The sequence below is a fragment of the Triticum urartu genome, chromosome 7A (assembly GCF_056163025.1).
Source record: "Triticum urartu cultivar PI428250 chromosome 7A, HENAU_Tu73, whole genome shotgun sequence".
Taxonomy (NCBI): Eukaryota; Viridiplantae; Streptophyta; class Magnoliopsida; order Poales; family Poaceae; genus Triticum; species Triticum urartu.
The window spans coordinates 734,165,476-734,188,970 of NC_141879.1; the positions used below are offsets into that span (position 1 = coordinate 734,165,476).

The window sequence follows — 23,495 nt, forward strand, 5'->3', positions numbered from 1 at the left end:
ACAATCCAGGCTTATAGCAATATGCATCAATTATCATGTAACTATGTAAGGCAAAAAGAAATTGCAAACAGACAACTGTTTTTATTCTGGGCTGAAAGCCCGAAACTTCCTTTATGACAGAGGACTCGGGATGGCGCATATTTGGCACATATAGCCGGACTCGACCCGCACCATCACCTCTTATTTATCTTTCTATATAGTAGGTAACCTCAGCAAAGTCCAAGCCAGAATCTCAAGTCTGCACAGTTTGACAGTATTGCTACTACTAGCAATAGCAGGAATATTACAAGGACGTCGGTACACGGTTCTGATCAAGCGTTGATATGGTGCTTATTTGTTATCTTTGTCAGGTGACCCGAAGACAAAGTTAATTCCCTTCTTGCTGGAGTCACCTCCTGTAGACGCCTTTTTGGAACCAGAAGTCGCATCACCATCTGCTGCGTCTTTGACACGAGTGGCTTCAACATCGATGTACCCAGGAGCAGCTTTGCCCCAAGAAGCAGCTCCTTCATCCTTAGGCTTTTCCGCTTTTTCCTCGACGCGATAGTAAGCCTGGCAAGAGAGCATTTTGTGAGGTTGTGCTGCGGTTTTTTGTTGCTGTTAATTATTTATTACTAAACCCTCTCAGTAATTAGCATTACCACACAAGTGCGGGGTGGAGACAGGACTTTGAATGAATTAGGGCGGTTGTTGAAGTTTGTTTCAGGTACTCCTGGTACTCCTTCAGGTGACGTGAAGTGATCGTTGTCATGGGCCACCTGCGATGCAGCACAGATCAACACTGCAAATAAGATTATCTGATGCAACCTTGATGGCCCCTTCTATAGAAGAATATAGGTGTGCAAAACAGATCTTGAACAATATTAACATTGCTTACTCTTCCATGTCCACCAAACATCAGAGCATCGGAGTCCAGAGCTACCTTGTACTTCCCAGGCAAATCACATCCGACTTTGTAACTGCGTATTTTTAAAGTGGAAACGATTAAGCACATTATACATTATAAGCAGAAGAAATATTGAAAGGCAAAGCTTGCACAAGAGATCAGTTACCCATCATAAGTTTTACTGGGATGAAAATTGAAGACGAAGACCAGATCTCCACGTTCAAATACAATAATCTGGAAAGGAAGTTGGATTGAGTCCATAGGCCATTTTGAGACAACAATTGTTCATATCAAAAAGATACGGTTTCAACTTGTTTGGTAACATAAAACGCACAAGTCAGAGTTGCTATTCTTAAGAGTAGGAGTGAATCAAATGATGCAACAACTGCCCTGACTAAACATTGTATAGTTAACTACCTTCTTTTCCTCATTCATGTCGCTGACAATCTGCTTTGATGACGATAGGAAGGAAAACTTGTCGTCGAGCGCATTCATTGCTTGATCAAATGCGTTCATGTACTGCTCAAATTATATATGTTAGGCGAGAAATAAAAAATGCTTGAATGCAGAAAAGCTGGATAGAATATGAGAAAATTCGTGAAAGGCTATTATTATTTATCATATGCAGAGAAAAATAACTTCCTGTTAACAAAAGAACACAGCCTTCAAATAAAATTTGGGATGCAACGTCAATTTCTATATGGATAATGTATGTACTGCATATCAATAATGTGTAAGAATCAATAAAATTAGTAGGTTAACACAGGCAAGATTTGGTCATCGTACTGACCAACAACTAGTAGATCAGCAATTTAGTTTAGTTTGAAAGGCTTAATATGAAATGTTAGAAGGGAGAATTTATCCCAACACAGAAGTTGGAACACAGTGTAAATAAGCTACAGTCAGAGATGAAGGAACTAAGTGAGGTCAAGATCCCAAGAGAGCTACCAGACCAGAAACTGTAAGAATGTACATAGGCATTACCTTGTATCGTAGGTGATCAATGTCTGAGAGGCTCCACTGGCGTCTGCATTTATCATAACTCCAGTTGTTGCCTTCTCTTGGAAAGTCAATCCATTCTGGGTGGCCAAACTAAAAGGAAATTGCACCATCAGTACGAGTTAGAAAACAGATATAAAACATGAGTAGGTTAAGAAAGACATGCCAACATCTCTATCATGTTTGCATCATTTACGGAGAAACATCGGTATAAAATAAAATCTTTTAAACAGGGAATATTCATAAGTGTGTGATGTCGGCATATATGTAACTGGAATAAGAGGATCCAACAATAGACTGCCACGCTAAAAAACAACAATGATTAGAATAAAGATTAACTACCGGCACAGCTAAATCATATGTGATAACATGGAAATAGCTGGGGAGTACTTGGCTATCTTAGAAAACAGACGTTTAAACTTTTCACCGTGCCCAAAGGATTTTTTTTAAGGAATCCTGAAACATATTGATCAGAAATAAGTTTTGACAGATAACCAGATATTACCTCATTACCCATAAAATTCAAGTAGCCATCACCTCCAAGGGCCATGGTGATGAAGTGAATCATCTGAAATATTTGTAACAAAATAAGCCCAATGTACCAAAAGGGACTGGAATACATTGTCTTCAAAGGCTAAGCAGAACTCTGAGTAACAACCAACATTACAATACTCGCCTGGAACTAGAACATCAAATTCAGGAATACTTAAAACGAATCAAACCTTTTGAAGTGCAATTCCACGATCAATTGTAGGTGAAGCAGGCTGCAAGTCTGACATGCCAGTATACATTTCCTTGTCCATCAAGAGAAATGCCATGGTCTTGTCGCCAACAATAGACTGAAAATTTGCGTGAAAAATAACTGCTTAGTTGTTTCAATAGACGAACACAAAGTCAACAATATATAACTGCAGATCTTCGGACATTCTTACATAGTTCATAATAGCTGGTTAGTGGGTACTATCACTAGTTATCAGAATATAACTAACCTAATTCGAACTTGTGAAGTAACTAAAAGTCATCAAGCGAAGTGTTTATTCTCAAATTTGTCTACCAGGCAAAGAAAGTGTCTCACCTTTGAACTGTATGTTCTTAGTCCAGAGCCCCATAAAAAAAGAACACATACTCATGCACAGCGACAAAGGAGGGAAAACATACCTGATCGTGGCTCTCAGCATATGCAATGCACTTTTCCGTATATCTCCTGTTGGTCAGAGTATGTGCTATTGCACTCATTGACCATTCAAGGTCATCTTTGTTCTTCAAGTAGTCAATCCATCTATCAGGAATAGCCATAGCAAGGCGATAGTCAAACCCTACTCCACCTTCATCAACTGACCGACAAAGCACTGGCATGCCTGAAACATCTTCTGCAACAACAGTTGCTTCTGGCAAGATTTTGTGCATTAAATGGTTCGCAAGCATCATGTAAACAACTGCATCTACATCGGTATCCAAACCAAAATATTCCTTGTAATTTCCAGCGAATGACATATTGATACCATGGTGATTATATAGCATGGATGTTACTCCATCAAATCGGAAGCCGTCAAACATGAATTCGTCCATCCAATATCTCAGATTAGAAAGAAGATACCGTAAGACCTCCCAATTGGCATAGTTGAACAGGCGACTATCCCACAGTTTATGATAACCCCTTTCTCCTGTATGGAAATAGGACTCCTGTGTGTTTTGTCCAACATCATAGCCATTTAGACCATCTGTCATATTACTGCTCGCATGGCTATGGACAACATCCATCAGAACACGCAACCCTAAGCTATGTGCCTTGTCAACAAGATATTTGAGGTCCTCTGGTGTTCCTGATCTGCTGCTAACTGCGAAGAAATTCGTCACATGGTATCCAAAAGAAGCATAATATGAATGTTCCATGATTGCCATCAGCTGAACTGTGTTGTAGTTGTTTGCCTTTATGCGCGGTAACACATTGTCTGCAAATTCTCTGTATGTGCTTACTTCAGGCTTTTCACCACTCATCCCCACATGAGCCTCGTAAATACGTGGAGCGTCAGGCTTTCGAGGCCGAGGATGCTTAAACACATACCTGCAAAACGAGCAATGAAAGTATCATGTCTCCACATTAATTTAAGTTAATTGTGTGGGTTTTACTTAGATTTCTTGCTCTCAAGCCAGTAAAAGTAGACCTTTCACCAGTTGGTGGATCCCAGTGAACACCGTCATATGGAGCTCCAAATTTAGAGGCATCAAAAGTTGCATAACGAATCCATGCAGGAACCCGATCGACCCATAGTCCATCTCCACGGTGAAATCGAAATTTAACCTTGGAATTATGGGGGATGGCAGGTTTCCCATTGACATGGGAAATCCTGATTGACCAAACACCAAAATTATCCTTTGTCATCCTGTGCCCAGAGCCATTCCAGTTGTTGAAGTCACCAATAAGTTGTGCATCCCTACATCCATAAAGCAAAGACTTGCAAGTAAATGCCTGAATCAGCTAAAGATAGTTAGAAGCAAGTATTGCCATAAAAGAAATGAATACCAACAAACTATGACCACAATCAGAAAAGGGAAAAACATATTTCATATTTTCTTTCTAGCACATCATGATCTACCTGTCATGCTTAACTTAACAGCAGAGGTCATGCCGTGAATGAAAACTTGAAACAGCTATCTACTCTTTACTAGCCACAACCAGAAAAGACAAGATATCTTCACTGGAAACAAAAATGGAAAATACTCAAACTCTTAAGACAGTTTCATCAGCACTTCATAGGTTAACCAATGACCATTACAATCAGCTGTGTGACATCATTAGAACTTACTTTGCTGCAGGGGCCCATTCCCGGTACACAGTTGCGTCATTTTCTGTGTTGATCCCAAACTTCAAGTAGCCTACAAAACAGAGTTACATTATGCCCTTTTGTGCTGCGGACGCCACGAAACGAGTAGTATTGTTTCGAACGCATGAACGAAAGCTGACCTTTAGAGAACTCTTCAAGGCCCCCCTCGTATTTCTCGATCGAATGTTTCTGTTCAAGATACTTTTTCATCCTGTAACTGAAGTGGTCCTTGAAGCCGGCGAACTTGGGATCCAGATTGTATATCGGAAGGTCGCCGAAGCCATCTTCAGCTGTTGCCATGGTGTAGTCTCTTGGCGCAGACACGGGAACAGAGAACTTGCTCTTGGCCTTCCAAAAATGAACGACAGTTAGAGCGAGCGGCAGATTTACAACAACTAAAGAAGTAATGGAGATACAGCACATGAACATTTGCCTATATCAATTAAATATATTTGTCACAATGCAGCAACTAATTTGGTTGATATATTCATCACAGATTATTGGTTGATAGATTCAGCAAAGATTATACGCATTTGGGTTGTGCAGAAAGTAATACGGTTGAGATACCGCAGGAGGGGATATTGTGCGTACGGATCGCGTAAAGGCAGAGAAATTCAATCGAAATCGCATCCACTTGTTCCTCAGTGGACGGCGTCAGGTGGACGAATCCCAGCCTCAGGTTTATTAGTAGTATATATACTACAGTATTTCCAATAACCAGCGTGGATCAGATTCAGTTTGCCCGGCGACAACAGGGGATCAGGGTCGCAAATCTGGGTAGACAGGGGAGAGGGCTCACCTTCCGCGGCCACGACCAGCGAAGCGAAGACGGCGCGGGCACCGCGCTCAGCCGCACATTGCCGCCGCCCTGCGCGCGCGCGGCATCGCATCAGGGAACCTCCGGCTGGCAGAACGGAGGCCGGAAACGAAAGAAAAGAAAAGAAATGAAGATCCCGAGTGACTCACCGAGATCCCCGGTCCGGGCCGGTCAGCAGCGGGACGGGAGGGGCGCGGCGGGAGAGAGGGCGAGGGCGAGGGCGAGGAGGAGGCGATGAGGCAGAGCATCTTCGTCGATGGCGGCGGACGGGGGTCCCATTGTCCGCGGGGCCCGTGGCCCGGCGCGCTTTATAGCGGCCGGAGGGAGGGGGAGGAGGAGTGTGGCGCCGGAGACGCAACGGAAAGGCGTGATTTTTTCCGGTCCGTGGCCGCTTTGGACAGGGGAGGAGAACAGTGGAGTGGAAGCAACGAGAGGGAGGGAGGGGGAAACGGGGGCGAGGGAGAAGCGGATCTGTGGGCCCGGGCGGGCCGGGGTGCACGTGGACGGTCGTGCGCCGCTGGGCCGGACGGAAGCCATGGGCCCTCACGTGTCTCGCCACTTTCAGCCTTCGTCACTTCTTTTTTCCAGCCTTCGTCGTCGGTTTTGCCAAAAAGTGTAAGATGTTTTTTTTTGCTCTAAAAAGGAACATCCCAATCGCTAAAAAGACATTGCTTTCACAAAAGAAACTATGGAAGGACTGCTTTTTCTAAAGAAGGAAAACTATAGTATTCGCAAAAAAAAGGAAGGAAAACTATATAAAAATATCACTCCTTGCATTGTCCGGCAAAAATAATTACTTTTTGCGAAGACTAGAAGGACATGTGAGACGCCTATGGTATGGTATGGCTGGTTGGAGCTTGTCGGCGTGGGAAAACCAAACGAGATTTTGTAGGGCCTGCCTATTCGCTAGGTCACTGGAAAAAAAATGGTGTACAATGTTTCGCCGGCTACTGCTCTTCTTTCTCCCTTAGTTCTTCTACCCTCTCCCTACTTTGCCAACGTGTTGTCTCACGCATCTCGCAACCCCCTCACTTCTCTCGTGTCAACCGCAATGTCCCCGTCTACGGCGAGGTCTCTCTAGGGGCGCCATGCTCGTCCCCATCTCAGCCTCGGAGCTTCACGCTACCTGACTCTCTTTCTTTGAGTTGGAAACCGGCTAACATTACTTTTGTTTTGAGGCAACCGCCAAAATAGCAGACGTGGTTTCATATGGTGCAAGATTATAGCATGTGGTTGGGCTAGATCGGAGTTTTATCATATACCTTCCTCAAAAAAAAATAAGAGCGGGCGTTCAAATTTGAAGTGGTTGCATTGGTCGTATCTATATATTCAGAACTATATCCCATATTGGTATGTTTCGATTAAATTATTTGTGTAAACATACTTCTCACATTAGTGTTTACACTTTCTATGTTTGTGTGTGCATTTCCATATTAGTACTAGGAAAGGATGAAATTCGAAGAAAACAAGAAAAAAAAAAGGGGGAATGAAAAAAGGATATATAAATCTGGAACAACCAAGAGAGAGAGAGAGAGAGAGAAAACTAATAGTCCAACTACCATCGCTCCCGCAAATCAACCAATGGTTGGATGGTTAGAAGGACTGTGGTATCCCTAGCCCACCAGGGTCCAAGTCCCGGTGCTCGCCTTTAGTGCTCATAGGGATACGGTGTGCGTATGTGCATTCATAGATGTGAGTGTATGCGTGTGTATATGAGTGCTTGCGTATGTACTATGTTAAAAAAAACTACATGGGACAACCCTGCACGACAAGTGGAAGACGCAAAAAGCGGCCTTAGAGCAACTCTAGTAGAGTCATCATATTTCCGGTCACCATAGCTGTGGCGATTGTGCACAACCACGTAGTCTCTATATGCACCTCCATATTTGTAGTTTTATTTGTTCCTTTTTTCATTTGCTTCAAATTTGTATGTTAAGTTTAAGGTACATTTAGTTGAACCAAACCAGCTCGAACCATCATCAAACATGATAACCTTATATTGCTGGCCAAAAGCTGTTGTATTACATTTTTTGCGACTTCAAATGTCGTTGAGTGACATTTTTGGGATGTCGCTATTCGACATTCCTATGTTCTACTATTTGTTGTACTATTGCCTCCGACGTCCTCTAGCCCCCCTCCTCCGAGAGATTGTTGAGGAAGAGGTGGAGGCAAGCTCCCGCGACTCCTTCTCGTCGATGGTTGCAGGGCAGAACTCCCGACTAATGCGCTCCTGGTTGCGAGCTTCGAGGGTGGAGAGCCGCATCAGGACGTCGATCGGGTCGTCGACCTCCGACTAGTGGGGAGACAGGCCAGCGGTGTCGATGGGGACGACCTTGTTGACGGGTATGATGGCGCCTGAGGCGCCATATCAACGCTGCACGCCGCCATGGGAGCCGATAAGTCAGCCACGAGAGAAGGAAGCGCCACACACGCCATTGTGGGAGGAGGGATCGCCTACTGCCATTGGGGGGAGGGCGCACCGCCGGTGCACTACAATTGGATGTGATGGCATTGTGGCGAAGAGGGGAGGACATGACTAGGAGGAGACAATGAGGAAGGAGGAGACGACAGCTAGGGTTTCAATGATGCCATCGAGCTTTTGTAGTCGGGGGTGATGCCATGTGACGGCCATCTGAACTACTTCCTCATGATTCTGAGGGGAGTGGGTGCGCCACTAATGGGAGGGTGCTTAGCCGTCGTGTCGCCCCACTCTCTGGTGATTATCTGATCGCTGTAGAGCATGTACATGTGGCGCTCTGTGTAATATCCCGTCAGCGGCGCAAGGAGGAAGAAGCTAAGACTTCCCTTATGCGCTTGTGGTTGGATATGGAGTGAGCGCCAAACGAGGCATCCATAGCCTCCATATTGGGAGGCTATATAAAAGCTTATTTGTGGAGCATATGTCGACTATGCTAAAGTGCCATTTCGGGCCAAAAGTGCCATGTGTGCATTATGGCGATTGGGCCGATATAGCAACTTTTCTAGAGTTGCTCTTACTAGCCTTAGCTTAACCTTGTGTGGAATTACCTTCCCCGAGTCATTACAAAAGACAAGAAGGATAGACACAATATTTTGCAACACAGAGATACATGGTTTATAGAATAAACATGAGAGAGTGCATGGTCATGCATGATGACATCTTTTGTTTGTAAATCTATGTTTGATTAACTTTTAGCTTAAATGGAAGTAATTCTTTACGATTGCAGTAAAAAAATCATTTTTAAGTTAATGTTGTGAGAATATATCTTCCTATCAGCCCCACATAGTCCTATATGGCATATATGAGGCAAATTGTCAAAGTCAAGTCAAGTAAACTAAAGTCCAAGCAACGAATCATGGTTAATAAGTCCAAGAAGAAATAAGGTAAGAGGAAAAAATCATAGGATGAAGAACTAATAGAAATAAACTTGTTAGGTGGTGGGGAGGGGTAAATATTTGGGCTAGTCCACCATGTATCATGCACCACCCTCCCTCTCCTCCCTACTCTAACATGTACTATGTTGAATACCAACAACCTTTATGCCCCCCCCCACCACCACCACCACCACAAATTGGTATTTAAGCATTCACTCTCACTTGAATAAAATGCAAGAAAATAGACATCCAGGGAATCCAATGAAAGGCTTAGAGAAAGGACTCGAATTTGAGAGACCTAGAAGGGTAGGTGCTGAGGACATGGGAAGCGAAGGTTCGAAGCGACATTTGTTAAGTGGGTCTAGCCATTAGTTGAATCACTTCACTCTTCAGGAGAAGGGAAGTCTCAAGGAGGCATTTCCTTAATCATACCTACTTGCTAGCTAAGGCGCTTCTGTTGGAAATATGCCCTAGAGGCAATAATAAATTAGTTATTATTATATTTCCTTGTTCATGATAATCGTTTATTATCCATGCTAGAATTGTATTGATAGGAAACTCAGATACATGTGTGGATACATAGACAACACCATGTCCCTAGTAAGCCTCTAGTTGACTAGCTCGTTGATCAATTGATGGTTACGGTTTCCTGACCATGGACATTGGATGTCATTGATAACGGGATCACATCATTAGGAGAATGATGTGATGGACAAGACCCAATCCTAAGCCTAGCACAAAGATCGTGTAGTTCGTATGCTAAAGCTTTTCTAATGTCAAGTATCATTTCCTTAGACCATGAGATTGTGCAACTCCCGGATACCGTAGGAATACTTTGGGTGTGCCAAACGTCACAACGTAACTGGGTGGCTATAAAGGTACACTACAGGTATCGCCGAAAGTGTCTGTTGGGTTGGCACGAATCGAGACTGGGATTTGTCACTCCGTGTGACGGAGAGGTATCTCTGGGCCCACTCGGTAGGACATCATCATAATGTGCACAATGTGATCAAGGAGTTGATCACGGGATGATGTGTTACGGAACGAGTAAAAGAGACTTGCCGGTAACGAGATTGAACAAGGTATCAGGATACCGACGATCGAATCTCAGGCAAGTACAATACCGATAGACAAAGGGAATTGTATACGGGATTGATCGAATCCTCGACATCGTGGTTCATCCGATGAGATCATCGTGGAACATGTGGGAACCAACATGGGTATCCAGATCCCGCTGTTGGTTATTGACCGGAGAACGTCTCGGTCATGTCTGCATGGTTCCCGAACCCGTAGGGTCTACACACTTAAGGTTCGATGACGCTAGGGTTATAAAGGAAGTTTGTATGTGGTTACCGAATGTTGTTTGGAGTCCCGGATGAGATCCCGGACGTCATGAGGAGTTCCGGAATGGTCCGGAGGTAAAGATTTATATATGGGAAGTCCTGTTTTGGTCACCGAAAAAGTTTCGGGTTTTTTCGGTAACGTACCGGGACCACCGGGAGGGTCCCGGAGGTCCACCAAGTGGGGCCACCAGCCCCGGAGGCTTGCATGGGCCAAGAGTGGTAAGGGACCAGCCCCTGAGTGGGCTGGTGCGCCTCCCACAAGGCCCAGGGCGCAGCTAGGAGGAGAAGGGGGAAACCCTAGGCTCAGATGGGCCTAAGGCCCACCCTAGGGGGTGCCCCCCTCTCCCCCTCTTGGCCGCCCCCCCTTTCCCATCTAGGGCTGCCCCCCCCCCTAGGGGTGGGAACCCTAGAGGGGGCGCACCCTCCTCCCCTCCTCCTATAAATAGTGAGGCCTAGGGGCTGCCCATAACGCGATTTGATCTCTCCCTGTTGGTGCAGCCCTCCCTCTCTTTATCCTCATATATCGCGGTGCTTGGCGAAGCCCTGCTGGATCACCACGCTCCTCCACCACCACCACGCCGTTGTGCTGCTGCTGGATGGAGTCTTCCTCAACCTCTCCCTCTCTCCTTGCTGGATCAAGGCATGGGAGACGTCACTGGGCTGTACGTGTGTTGAACGCGGAGGTGCCGTCCGTTCGGCACTAGGATCTCCGGTGATTTGGATCACGACGAGTACGACTCCTTCAACCCCGTTCTCTTGAACGCTTTCGCTTAGCGATCTACAAGGGTATGTAGATGCACTCTCCTTCCCCTCGTTGATGGTTTCTCCATAGATAGATCTTGGTGACACGTAGGAAAATTTTGAATTTCTGCTACGTTCCCCATCAGCTTCTCCTTTCGGCTCTTCTAACATAGGAGTACTTTATACTCAAAGAAGGCATGACCGGGCGTATTTAAAAATTGTCGATGTGTCAACTCTGTCTGGTATATGATATCCTTCACATAATTTCGCGTACATTCTCTTCCTCTCGATAAATTTACATCATGAGTACTACCATAGGATCTACCCCTAATAATTTGTTGTCGCCATGATGACAACAAATCTTGTGATTTTATTTTGGAATCAGGCCGTTCATTTGGGATAGGTGACTTTAGTCGAATTGTATCCTTAAGTATTATCTTTATCTTGAAGAATCATATTTCCTTTTTTAGCGAATAATAATATAGAACCAAACAACATGTGCAAATTATCTCTATTTATTCATGCAATTCACTGGTTTGGTAGCTCATTTGAGTATGGACGCTCACATGTTAGGGCAACAAGGGTATTCACCTAGAGACCTCTCACCTATATATGAGGCCTAATCAATTGTACATGGTTACATTGCCCCTACCAAGCAATGTAGCTATTACATTCGATGAGTTTTCGAAACATCTTGTCAAATACATGAATAATGGTAAGTTAGGTTAGTTTCTATTGGTTAGTGGTCAAGTGGTGTTTTGAGTTTACTTTCACAAACTAGACATGCTACACTCGCCATATGGAAATTAAACCATGTGAAAAGACAAGAATTATCCATTCAAATGAACACACAAACAATGCCAAGTAAGAAAGGCTACATGCCGGAATCTAAAGACATACCCGTTGTGGACAACTCATACATCTGAAACTAGGATTTTGTTCTATTAGCATGTATTGTATTACTAGTTAGACCTGTGTACTGTAGAAACATCTAACAAGATATTTATAGACATTACCAAAGGCGCTCACACACGCAGACACACATACAACCTATTGTACTAAATCTATGTGACACAAGCTATTTCATATGTGAATTTGCCATTCTTTCATGGCTTATTTTATTAATAGGTTGGATTCAAGTTCACGGAATGATCTAGCATAAAATTTTAAAAAAATAGCACAATTTCATAATAAAATAGAGTTCTACATTAATATTTCTATATTTATAATTATAGAATTTGAGTTTTATATCCATAAAATTCCGAGCTTAAAACATTCTTAATGCTATTATGTGGTAACCTTTGTTATATATATAGTTCAATGATTGTTCCAATTATATGAAAAATGTATTGGTTAAAAAGCTAGCATAGATATAATGGTGGTGACTTATAACGAAGTAAAGAAAATTATTATAAATAGGCAAGAGCCCATTGTGAATGATATATTCTCTCAATGTAATTTCCGTTCTAAAGGGTAAATAATTGAAAATTCATGAATTTAGTAGCTTTTGAATAATCTTTTGGTTTTGAAGAAGTATGATACTTGAGTAGAGTCAACCCCTAAGCAAATGGATGATAGTTATGCCGTAATTATGTCTTTTTGCGGGAAATTTTCATATTGTGATTTTTTATATTTGATTTTAATAGAACTTGAGGATTTAACTGTTATGTTATTTGGAGAAGCACATTAAACCATAAAGATTATGTATACAAAATAAACATCAACCATTTGTAAGTCTCGATTTATTCTCTAATTTCTTATATCCCTACCTAGTTCCGCTAAGGTTCTGATGTTGCTGACCTCAAGCAGGGGCAGATCTATCATGGAGCATGGGTGTACATATGTACACCCTATTCTTTGCAAAAAAATAACATATATAGGTGTACATACATATATGACAGAAATATCAGCCTAAAGGCCTAATAAACCCAGTTTAGTAGCAGCCCACTAGCCCGCAAAAGGCAGCAAATCAGCTACTTTACTGTCCATGCATGCACACATGAGGCTCACGTAGCCAGAAGCCAGCTTTGCCTCAAAAGAAAAAGCCATCCAGCCAGCTAGAGTGTCACTTATTACGGATATACATAGAGATGAGGTGTTTACATTGGTCAAGCTGTTCAAAATGGTCCTAATATTACCAATAGCAATAGCGAGTGTTGAGAAAAAGATTCTCTCATCATTGACATTTGTGAAGAACAATCTACATGACAATTTATATTTCATATTTCTATTACAATTAACCAATTGGATTCTCTATTAGGGAGCAAAAAATATTTTGAACACCCAATGTTGAACTCCTAGATCCACCACCGACCTCAAGGGTTTCATAACTATTAGATTAACCTAAAACAATCATCTCGATCATTTTTTTCTTCTGAAATCAAGTAGATCATAGTATATATTTAATTTATCTTCTTTAGGAAATTGACAAGTTAGACCGTCAAAAAACTAATCAGGAGAAAAAATATTTTGAAATCTATTGGAAATATAGCATTAAAATATGTTATAGGAGTGCACATTATCTCGTAAAATGAAGAAATGATGGCGTTGATATTGGTGCAATTGACTATGACAAATATGTAGTTAAGAAGCACAAATTAGTCTTGACAAGGAAAAAGTTGCATTTGAGAATGACAAAGATGCAGTCACCCAAGTCTGCATGTGTCAAATGTATCATCTCAATTGCATCACGTGTCTCGACTATATCATGTGCTTATTGCACCACGTGTTTACTGATCTTGCATGTTTACTATATCTCACATGTTTGGAGCACTTTATTTGTTTATTGTATAATGTTTACTAGTTAAGGAAGTACTAAACATTTACTAGGGAGTCATACTTGTAAACAGAGACAAACATTTGCAACTCAATATATGTGAAGTACATGCACCACAATGAGATTGAACATCTAGATACCAAGGACTCCGATGAGCATAACTTACTTCCAAGCTTTCGATTCACCCTGCCATTTTATGATTTTATCGTGATGGGTGTTTTATTTTTCTACAGGCATACATCGCATCTAGACCAGCCTAATCATGGACCTTTCTTGTAGTAGTTAATTTAAGGCAACCAACAAATGGTAGAGAGAAGTTACGATGAATAGGACACGATATACTAGTCTGCAAGTTGGCCAACCTAAGCCTTGCGAAAGATAGCAAAAAAACAAGTCGAAGGAGAAGAAGAAAAATGAAGAATATGAAAACATTAGTGATTGTTTCCTTCTTTATTTGGGAATAAGACAACCAAATAAAATGACGGCCTGATGAAAACATCGTCGAGAGATAATGTTGTTGTGTGGGTTCTCTAGACAATTGTTTTGGCAGCGGAGCTCGAGTGCTTTCTTTATTTTGAAAAGAAACACAAAAAATAAATATGTACATGTGTCATAATTAATAACTATCATGTAGATATGAGAACACTATGGATGGATGAGCAAAATTTAGCGGAACGGGAGAAGCATTATCACCGAGCTTAGAGGAAGAAACAAAGCATGGTGACCCAAAATTTTAAATTTAAATATCATCTTCATTGCTTGCTATTTTGAATCACCATATTTGTCGTGTTTGTGCAGGCGGCTTTCGAAAAAAATCATAATATCTAGCAGGTGGCTTGCAGTGCATTCTAGTACAAATACTTTGGATCTTTTAACTTATAATTTTTTTTGAATATTTCTAAAATTAAAGAGCTTACTGGAGCTTGGCTGCTAAAATTTCGTGCTCGTGCATTCCGGCATAATACGAAGAAACTAAAAAACACCAAAAAATGCAGTCATCTACTACATGTGATTGCACTCAAGAACAGAAAAGGCTAATATGTTGGTGGCTTGGTTATTTGCAACACAACACCATAGCCGACTGATGTCCCAGGGTAAAAGAGGGGATTTATTCGAGAGAAAACTCACAAGAGGAGAGATGATCGGGATGGGGGTGTTGTGCCACATTGACGGTCCAGGAGAGCCCGTGCGTATCTAACAATTTGTCACTTAAGAGTTGTTTATTGGGATCCACTAGCTTGTGCAGCAAAAAAGAACACTAAAGTGTACTTTTTCCTACAACTGTTTTTTTGTTCATGTGGGTGATGCTGTTTGTAGTGCAAAGTGGTTGCCATCTGTTCAAAGCTTTTGGTGACTCGTGATGGTGGAGAGAAAGAACTAGCTGCTCGTGTCGTCTTCCGTCTAAAGCTTCTAAACAACTGGAGATGAAACAAAACGGGCAGAAGATTGCCCATGCCATGCCACTTTACAGCTTGCAAAGTGTGGATGCATTCTCATGGCACAAACAAGCAACAAAAATGGTACCTCATCGTTTAAACATCTACTGATTCTTTTATAGCATGGCTTTGTTATTTTAGCTACATAAAGACAATCCAAATAAAGGAAGGAGGCAAGGTAGGTGCGCTCTGCCTCCTGAGGAGGTAGGGCTGCTGTTGAGGAGGGCAATGGCGCCTTGCTACAACCAGCGCCGAGGTCATCCAGACTACGCGTAGCGCAGGACAGTCGACAAGACTAGTTGCAGCAATATATATGGATAATGACTTTGTGAAAACGATTAGGTTTGAACACTTCCTGAGAGAGAGGCTAGTGTAAAGGCGGAACTGTATGTGTTGTTTATTTATCAATGTCAGTAGACCGTGCAAGACCATATGATGGCATAAAGATATGTCCCTTTGACATAAGCAGATATTATCACACGAGTTCTATGCACAAGAACTACACATCTAGGTACAAAGGAACCAGATCATCGGAGATTAAGAATTGACATGTTAAAAACATATCCTAGTAATCCAGAGGTACGATGGCCCAAAACCCGAAAAGTGGGAAACACAAAAGGAAAGAGAGTAAAACTTTAACAAAAAAGGAGAAAAAGATCAATGCGCAGTGCATAATCATTGTCTTGAATTGCGCTGCATAAGTTTTACTATGATGAAACCGAAGATGGATACCAAATCTCCACGTTCAAATATAATAACCGTGAAACTTGGATTAAATGCATAGGCCATTTTGACACAACAAGTATTCATATGAAATGGATACGGTTTCACCTTTCTTAGTCACATTAAATGCACAAGCAAGTTAGAGGTTCTATTTTAAAGAGTATAAGAGTGAAACAAATGATTCAAACAAGTGCCTTCACTGAAGATTGTATAGTTAAATACCTTTTCTTCCTCATTCATGTCGCTGGCAGTCTGCTTTGATGATGATAGGAAGGAACATTTCTCGTCGAATGTGTTCGTTGCTTGATCAAATGCATTAATGTACTGTTCAAATTTATATATTAGGTGAAAAATCAAATAAAATGTTGTATTGCTAACCATAATATGAAAGTTTTAGTGAAAGGGTAGATTATTTATCATGCATAGAGAAAAATAACTCCATGTCAACAAAATAAGCAGCCTTCAAATAAATTTTGGAAATGCAATGCCTATTTAAGTATCAAAAATACTACAGATTAGTAATGTGTAAGAATCAAGAAAAATAGTAGGTTAACACATCCAAGATTTGACCATTGTTCCACCGTCAAAAAAAGAGAGAAGATTTGTATCACTGTCTTGGTAATTTCGACAGGACATTTGAGCCCAACTGATTTTCTGCGTTGAGCAATCGATTCTCTGTGTTAGGAGGGACATTTGAGCCCAACTCAGTCCATTATAGGTGGCCAAACTGAAATATAAATGTCATGGATAGCGCCAATTTGATATATACTGCTAATTTTTAGCAAGAAGCTTTCCTTATTTGTGAAACATTACCATCAGAATGACGACTTTCTAACTGAGGATAATAAGGACTTGAAAATATCTCTATTTTGTTTGCATCATTTGCGGAAAATGTTAGTACCCACAAAGCAATTTTGTAAAAGGAATCATGAAACAGATAAATCGAAAACAAGTTTTACACATCACTAGATATTACCTCATTAGCCATATATTTTAAGTAGCTATCACCTCCAAAGGCCATCGTGATGAAGTGAATCATCTGAAATATTGTAACACAATAAGTATATACCTAAAGGGACTAGGACACGTTATCTTCAAGGGCTAGCCAGAGCACTAAGTAAAGGTAGAAAGAATACAGTACTTAGAACTAGATTTTTTTTGCAGGTCGCTTAGAACTAGATAGAACAATTAATTTCAAGAATACTTAAGAAAAATCGGACCTTTTGAAGTGCAATGCCACGATCAATTGTAGGCGAATCATGATCCATGTCCGACATGCCGGAATACATTTCCCATTCCATTAAGAGAAAGGCCATAGTCTTGACGCCAATAGTAGGCTGAAAGTTTATGTGAAAAAAAACTGCTCAGCTGTTTTTTTTGAAACTGTTGTTTGAATAAACAAACACGAAATCGGCTGTACACAAATGGGAATCTTTGGACATGCTTACATGGTCCGTAATAGCTGGTTAGTGGTCCTTTAACTAGTTGTGCACATGGAAATGTGATTGCCTATGCTATTTTTTTAATAAGAAGGTTACCCCACCCCCCAGTTATATGGAACTTGTAAAGTAACTAAAAGTGCCACCCCCCCCCCCCCCCAAATCCCCAATTATTTATTTAATAAATTTGCCAACCATGCAAAGAAAGTACCCGCCATTAGAACGACCACCCCGCCCTCAGCCCTCAAAGAGAACACACTCATGCACAACAAAAAAGGGGAGAAACATACATGATTTTGCCTCTCAGCATATGCAATGAACTTTTCCGGATATCGCTTGTTAGTCAATGTTTGTGATATTACACTACTCATTGACCATTGTTGATCACCTTTGTTCTCCAAGCAGTCAATCCATCTATCGGGAATAGTCATAGCCTGGCGATAGTCAAACCCTAATCCACCTTCATCAACTGGCCAACAAAGAACTGGCATGCCTGAAACATCTACTGCCACAACAATTGCTTCTGGGTAGAGTTTGTGCATTAAATGGTTCACGAGCATCATATAAACAACTGCATCTACATTGGTATCCAAACCAAAATACTCTTTGTAATTTCCAGTGAATGACATATTGATACCATTGTGATTATATAGCATCGATGTAACCCCAACAAATCGGAAGCCATCAAACATGAATTCGTCCATCCAATATCTCAAATTGGAAAGAAGGAATCTTAGGACCTCCCAATTGGCATAGTTGAACATGCGGCCATTCCACATCTCATTATAGCCCTTGTCTCCTGTGTAGAAATAGGATTCGTGTGCACTTTGTCCAACATCATAGCCATTGAGACCGTCTATCACATTATTGCTCGCATGGCTGTGGACAACATCCATCAGAACACACAATCCAAGACTATGTGCCTTGTCAATAAGATACTTGAGGTCCTCTGGTGTGCCTGATCTGCTGCTAACTGCGAAGAAATTCGTCACGTAATACCCAAAAGAAGCAGCGTCAGAATGTTCCATGATTCCCATCAACTGAACTGTGTTGTAGTTAGTTTCCCTTAAGCGCGGTAACACGTTGTCTGCAAATTCCCTGTATGTGCCTACTTCAAGCTTTCGACCACTCACCCCCACATGAGCCTCATAGATACGTGGAACATCAGGCTTTGGAGGTCGAGGATGGTTGAATACATACCTGCAAAATGAACAATAAAACTATCATAACACTGCATTATTTTTTTTGTATTTTATTTTAATTGGGCATTATTTAGAATCCTTGCTCTCAAGCTACTAAAAGTAGACCTTTCGGTAGTTGGTGGATCCCAGTGAACACCATCGTATGGAACTCCAGATTTAGAGGCAGTAACAGTTGCATAACGAATCCATGCTGGAATCCGTTCAACCCATACTCCATCGTGCCTAAATCGAAATTTAACCTTGGAATTATGAGGGATGGCAGGTTTCCCATTGACATTGGAAATCCTGATTGACCAAACGCCAAAATTATCCTTTGTCATCTTGTGCCCAGAACCATTCCAGTTGTTGAAGTCACCAACAAGTTGTGCTTCTCTACACCCATAAAGTAAACAGTTGCAAGTAAATGCGCGGATTTACTAAAGATAGTGAAAGTAAGTATTTGCATAAACGAAATGAGTGACAGCCAACTATGGCCACAAAAGAGTGGATTATGACGTGAGTGAGAAACTTGGAACATTTGTCTATTCTTTAATTACTAGCTAGTACCAGACAAGGCAAGCCATCTCACTAGCAACAAATATGGAAAATAGTTCTTAGACAACTTCATCGGTATTGCATACTTAACCCAGTACCATTGAATAATAATAGTTGCCAATGTGCTATGTGTTGAACTTACTCTGCTGCAGGAGCCCATTCCCTATACACGGATGCATCATGCTCTGTGTTGATCCCAAACTTCAAATAGCCTACAACACATCGAAGGCCAGAAACACAAAAGTAGATAATGTTTGTACTGGTATAAACAAGTCATTTCGTGATGTGAGCATTTTGAATGCATGAACAAAGCTCACCTTTAGAGAATTCCTCTAGGCCTCCCTCATGTTTCTCAATCAGAAGTTTCTGTTCAAGGTACCTTTTCATCGTATAGTTGAAGTGGTCTTTGAATTCAGCCAACTTTGGTTCCAGATCGTACATGGGAAGGTGGTCAGAACCATATCCAGTTGTTGCCGTGATTTTGTTTCCTCGTGCAGTCACAGAAACAGAAGACTTGCTCTTGGCCTTCCATAAATGAAGTACAGTTAATTAGAGCGAGTGCATATTTGACTAAACAAGCAATGTATATGCAACAAATGATCATGTGTGTCTAGTATAGGACTTCCGGGATTAACAATAGAGGAAACATAGAAAACTGATAAAACTATGTTCTTTTTGACATGTTCATGTTTGGTGTATGTGTTGATGTCAATTTCCATGCAATTGTTTTTTTCTAAAAAAAGATTTTGAATGCTAAACTTGTTTCTCAACACAGGTCACAATATTTGTTCTTTTATTCATGAAGATTTGATCTTTGCAATTTTTAAGTCATATTTATGATGACACATCGAGACACACTAACAAAAATCCAGACACACGAAAAGAAACGGGGACGACATTGGATACTATGTTTAAATACATAGAGTGCTTCACCTGCAAAAAAAACAAAGAGTAGTTAGAGTTAATTAGTCACATCAATCATCACTTAACAATAAAAGCGACACATATATCTCCAAAAGAAATGTCAGAGAATGTGTGATCCGGAGTGTAAGCACGGGTGGACTATGGCACAGAGCAACATTTTTTGGTATTGCACATGATCATGTGCCTATGTATTGACACGGTACACGTATATATGCATATTTGGGCACAATCATTACAAGTAATACGGCAGAAAACTTGAAATACTGCAGGGATAAAATATGAACCGCAGATATGTAAAGAAATTTAAGGGAGTCTTCATCCAGTCGCTGAACCCGGACCCAAAACGGTGTCCTGCACAGCGATAACACAGCGACACAGGGAAAGAAATGATGTCTACCTTCCGTGGCCACGACCAGTGAAGCAGAAACGGGACGGACGGCACCACGCTCAGTCGCTTGCCACCGCCGCCGCCACCCTGCTCGAGAGGAGACCCACCGCATCAGGACCTCGCCGGGGCCACGCCGGAGAACGCAGAAACAATTAGTAAAACATAACAAGTCTCGGCTCACCGCGATGATCCCGGGAGGCGGCCGGTCAGCAGCGGGAGACGGGCGCGGCAGGAGAGAGGAGCTGAGGCACATCATCGTCGTCAACGGCGCAACCGAGGGCGGTGGAGCTGTCAGCCTCGGTGGCGGACGAAAGTCCCATTTTCCATGGAGCTCGTGACCCGGCGTGCCTTATAACGGCCGGAGGAGGAGCTTTTCTCTCTGCTTGGCCGCTTCCGGCAGAAGAGTGGAGTGGAAGCAACGAGCTGGAGGCACGAGGACGACGGGGCCGGAGTGCCAGTGGACGGTCGGGGAGAGCCCGTGCCGTTTCTGGGCAAGCTTGGGCCCTCACTTGTCTAGAACAGCACAAAAATAAGTACAGGTTTCGTGTCAGTTAGCGAGAGAAAGAAACTAGACTTTTGTCCCACTATTATGTAGTATATAATATAAAAAGCAAGCCAGGGCCATCTGCCGCCAAACCCCTTGTGGTCCACATGACCAAGAAGTGTAGCCACCATCGCCACCACGGAGTCCGCCTGAGAGTTGACCGGGTACCCCAACATCATGTGCCAAACTTCTCACCCATGCCAAAACGCGTTGGCGCCACTCGTCGGTCATCAAGAAGGGAAGCAGTCACTTCCCATTGAATCCATGGGGCCCTCCACGATAGAAGAGCGGAAGAATGCCGTAGCCGCCGTCACCCCCTTGCGTCATCACCGCCCTGGCACACCGTCGCACCCCTACACATGTGTTGCATTGGCAGCATCAGCCCACATCGATCCCACCTTGTGAAGAGACGAGGACGCCCTGCCGTCGGGGACGCCCGTCGGGTTTAGCCAGGCCGTGCCCTTTGGCGGAGTCCTAGGAGGAAGAGAGGAGATGACCGAGGGGAGGGGGAGGGGTTAGACGGCGGCTAGGGTTCCTTCCCCGTTGCACGTGGAGCAACATGAGAGGGGGTAGTTTTCTTTTTGTTAGTATTACAATACCCCATTGAGAAAAACATTATCACCACTCGCCATGAGGGACACACCAGTATCCGAAAAGGAAAAGGAACGCGAAAGTTTCACGGAACAGTGAGATACATACACCAATTGGGTCTTCTTTTAGATACATACGGCAAATTGGGTCTTCTAGTCTCGCGTCTATTGGGAATTCCCCATAGAGAGAAGGTGCACGCTCCATATTATGCTTACAGCATCGAATTAATTGCCACCTCCACAATGGCAATGTCGCGTCATAGATGGTTTTTTTAGACGAAACATCTTTTTTCTCATCATAGGCGCGCGTGACATTTTCCATGATGAAGAGGGTTCTGTGAATTCTATGACAGAAAGTTCCTGCCATGAATATACTAGGAAACCGTCACTATTTCCATCATAGAATAGCTCGGCGTCAGACCCTGATTGCTAGCACGCCAGTTGACTCCACGTGGATAACAATGTAATCATTCGGCGCCCTTTTATGACAAATGGCGCCCTTTTATGACAAATGTCTAAGAGCAACTCTAGCAGACCCCACATCCCGCCCCGACCCATAAAATAACCGTCAAAATGCGGGCCGGACGGAAAAACCCGCCCGATCAAACCCCGCATCCCGCTCCGGCCCGCAAAATTTTTTAAGGGGCGCGGCAAAATCCCGAGCCCAACCCGGGAAAACGCGGGTTTCCCCCTCGCGGCTGTGGTGCCCTGTATATAAGCGGAAGCGGTTGGTGGGGGGACATTTCATCCCGCGCTTTCTCCCACCAACCACCTCTCCTCTCCCCTCTCGCACCGCCGCCGGCCGCCGCCCAAGATTCCGGCGACCGCAGCCGGCAGGAGCACGCCGGAAGGCCGCCACGCGCACAAGGCCTCCCCCCTTCCCCCCTGCGTCGGCGGGCCGCCCGATTTGCAGATCTGCGGCAGTTCATCGCAGGCCGCCGGATTTGGCTTTTTTCGGCCGCTGATTGCTGCCCCAAGCTATGGAGTGGTCGAGGAGCCTCTCCCGTAGCCCAGGCAAGGGCGCATCGCCGCATGCAGGTGCGAGTTCATCCGCCCGCCGTTGCCGAAGGTTTGCGGGCATGGACTCGTCCGGCCGTCCACCGGGCTCGATGCTCGCGTAGCGTCTTTGTGGCTTGCCGATGCCGCTCATAGAGTGCGACGACTGCACGCGGAAAGTGCTGCGGCTCACTTCGAGCACGCCGAAGCACCCCGGATGGGTGTTCTTCAAATGCGAAAACGACGGGGTACATGCACTTGCGGTAGCTCGTTTCATAACTCATTCTTTAGTTCGATTGCGGTAGCTCACTGTGAGCTTCTTTTGTGTAGGACGAAGGATGCTCATTTTGGTTTGGGGAAGGCCAATACATTGATTTGTTGATAGAAAGAAATTTAATAGATGTTAGTGCACTTCTTGGTACAATCCAAGGCAATGATGCGGCTGCATGTGCAACTAGAGGGGAAGCAACGTCTACTTCTTTGAAACCAAAGATGAAGAATGAAGAAAGCAAGATCAAGAATTCGCAGATCAACAATGAGTGCATGGAGAAGATATTGCTTCAACTAGTGGGAGCAGTTATGGAAGTTGGATATCTTCTGAAATGCATACTTGTGGTTCTTGTTTTCTTTGGTTTTGCTATTCTAGCCAAGATTTGGTGATATCTTTTGTATCTAATGTTGTTGCAAAAGCAAAAAAAAAAGCATTATGCTAGATCAATTTAAGTTGCAAATCTAAGTTTTGCGGGCCGGGAGGAGCTGCGTCAGATCAGAACCCGCAGAAGCCGACCCGTAAAAAAGCATATTCCACGAATATGCTTTTTTACGGGTCCATTATACGGGGTCTGCATCTGTGCCAGCCCGAGCCGGCCCGCTTAGGTGGCATCGCTCTATGTCAAACTTTAAATTGTCGTAATCATAGAACCCATTTAAGACATATTTAGGTCAATGGGGCCAGCCCAAATTGTTGTGGTATTAATA

The 23,495-nt window shown here is 43.0% G+C and overlaps 1 protein-coding gene and 1 long non-coding RNA gene across 4 annotated transcripts; one reads left to right on the top strand and one right to left on the bottom strand.

The window, feature by feature from the left end:
- Positions 1–61: 61 nt before the first annotated feature.
- Positions 62–20,718, bottom strand: LOC125530593 (1,4-alpha-glucan-branching enzyme, chloroplastic/amyloplastic). 3 transcript variants are annotated; one of them, XM_087538157.1, is made up of 21 exons: positions 20,569–20,718; positions 20,397–20,474; positions 19,393–19,600; positions 19,218–19,287; positions 18,647–18,913; positions 17,630–18,539; positions 17,121–17,237; positions 16,877–16,939; positions 16,123–16,224; positions 4,851–5,058; positions 4,693–4,762; positions 4,051–4,320; positions 3,044–3,950; positions 2,608–2,724; positions 2,391–2,453; positions 1,871–1,978; positions 1,304–1,405; positions 1,053–1,120; positions 878–959; positions 642–758; positions 62–552 (listed from the first exon to the last, which is right to left on the bottom strand). In XM_087538157.1, the coding sequence occupies exons 1-21, from the start codon at positions 20,641–20,643 to the stop codon at positions 331–333; spliced, it is 4,224 nt and encodes a 1,407-aa protein (XP_087394283.1). In that variant the 5' UTR covers positions 20,644–20,718; the 3' UTR covers positions 62–330. The 3 variants fall into 3 exon arrangements, with proteins under 3 accessions (XP_087394283.1, XP_048550937.1, XP_048550938.1); XM_048694980.2 differs by lacking the exons at positions 16,123–16,224; positions 16,877–16,939; positions 17,121–17,237; ... (4 more) ...; positions 20,397–20,474; positions 20,569–20,718 and adding exons at positions 5,510–5,578; positions 5,677–5,953; XM_048694981.2 differs by lacking the exons at positions 16,123–16,224; positions 16,877–16,939; positions 17,121–17,237; ... (4 more) ...; positions 20,397–20,474; positions 20,569–20,718 and adding an exon at positions 5,677–5,953.
- Positions 20,719–22,281: 1,563 nt separating this feature from the next.
- Positions 22,282–23,235, top strand: LOC147962441 (uncharacterized). Its single transcript, XR_015611980.1, has 2 exons — positions 22,282–22,765; positions 22,848–23,235. It is a non-coding gene; the product is annotated as an uncharacterized LOC147962441 (long non-coding RNA).
- The last annotated feature ends 260 nt before the right edge of the window (positions 23,236–23,495 follow it).

Coding starts and splice junctions, on each gene's coding strand:
- LOC125530593 (XM_087538157.1), bottom strand. CDS start 20,643: ATGATGTGCCTCAGCTCCTCTCTCCTGCCGCGCCCGTCTCCCGCTGCT. Junction 1,121..1,303: donor ACATGAATGAGGAAAAGAAG/GTAGTTAACTAT, acceptor CTTCCTTTCCAG/ATTATTGTATTTGAACGTGG. Junction 759..877: donor TGTTTGGTGGACATGGAAGA/GTAAGCAATGTT, acceptor GCTGCATCGCAG/GTGGCCCATGACAACGATCA.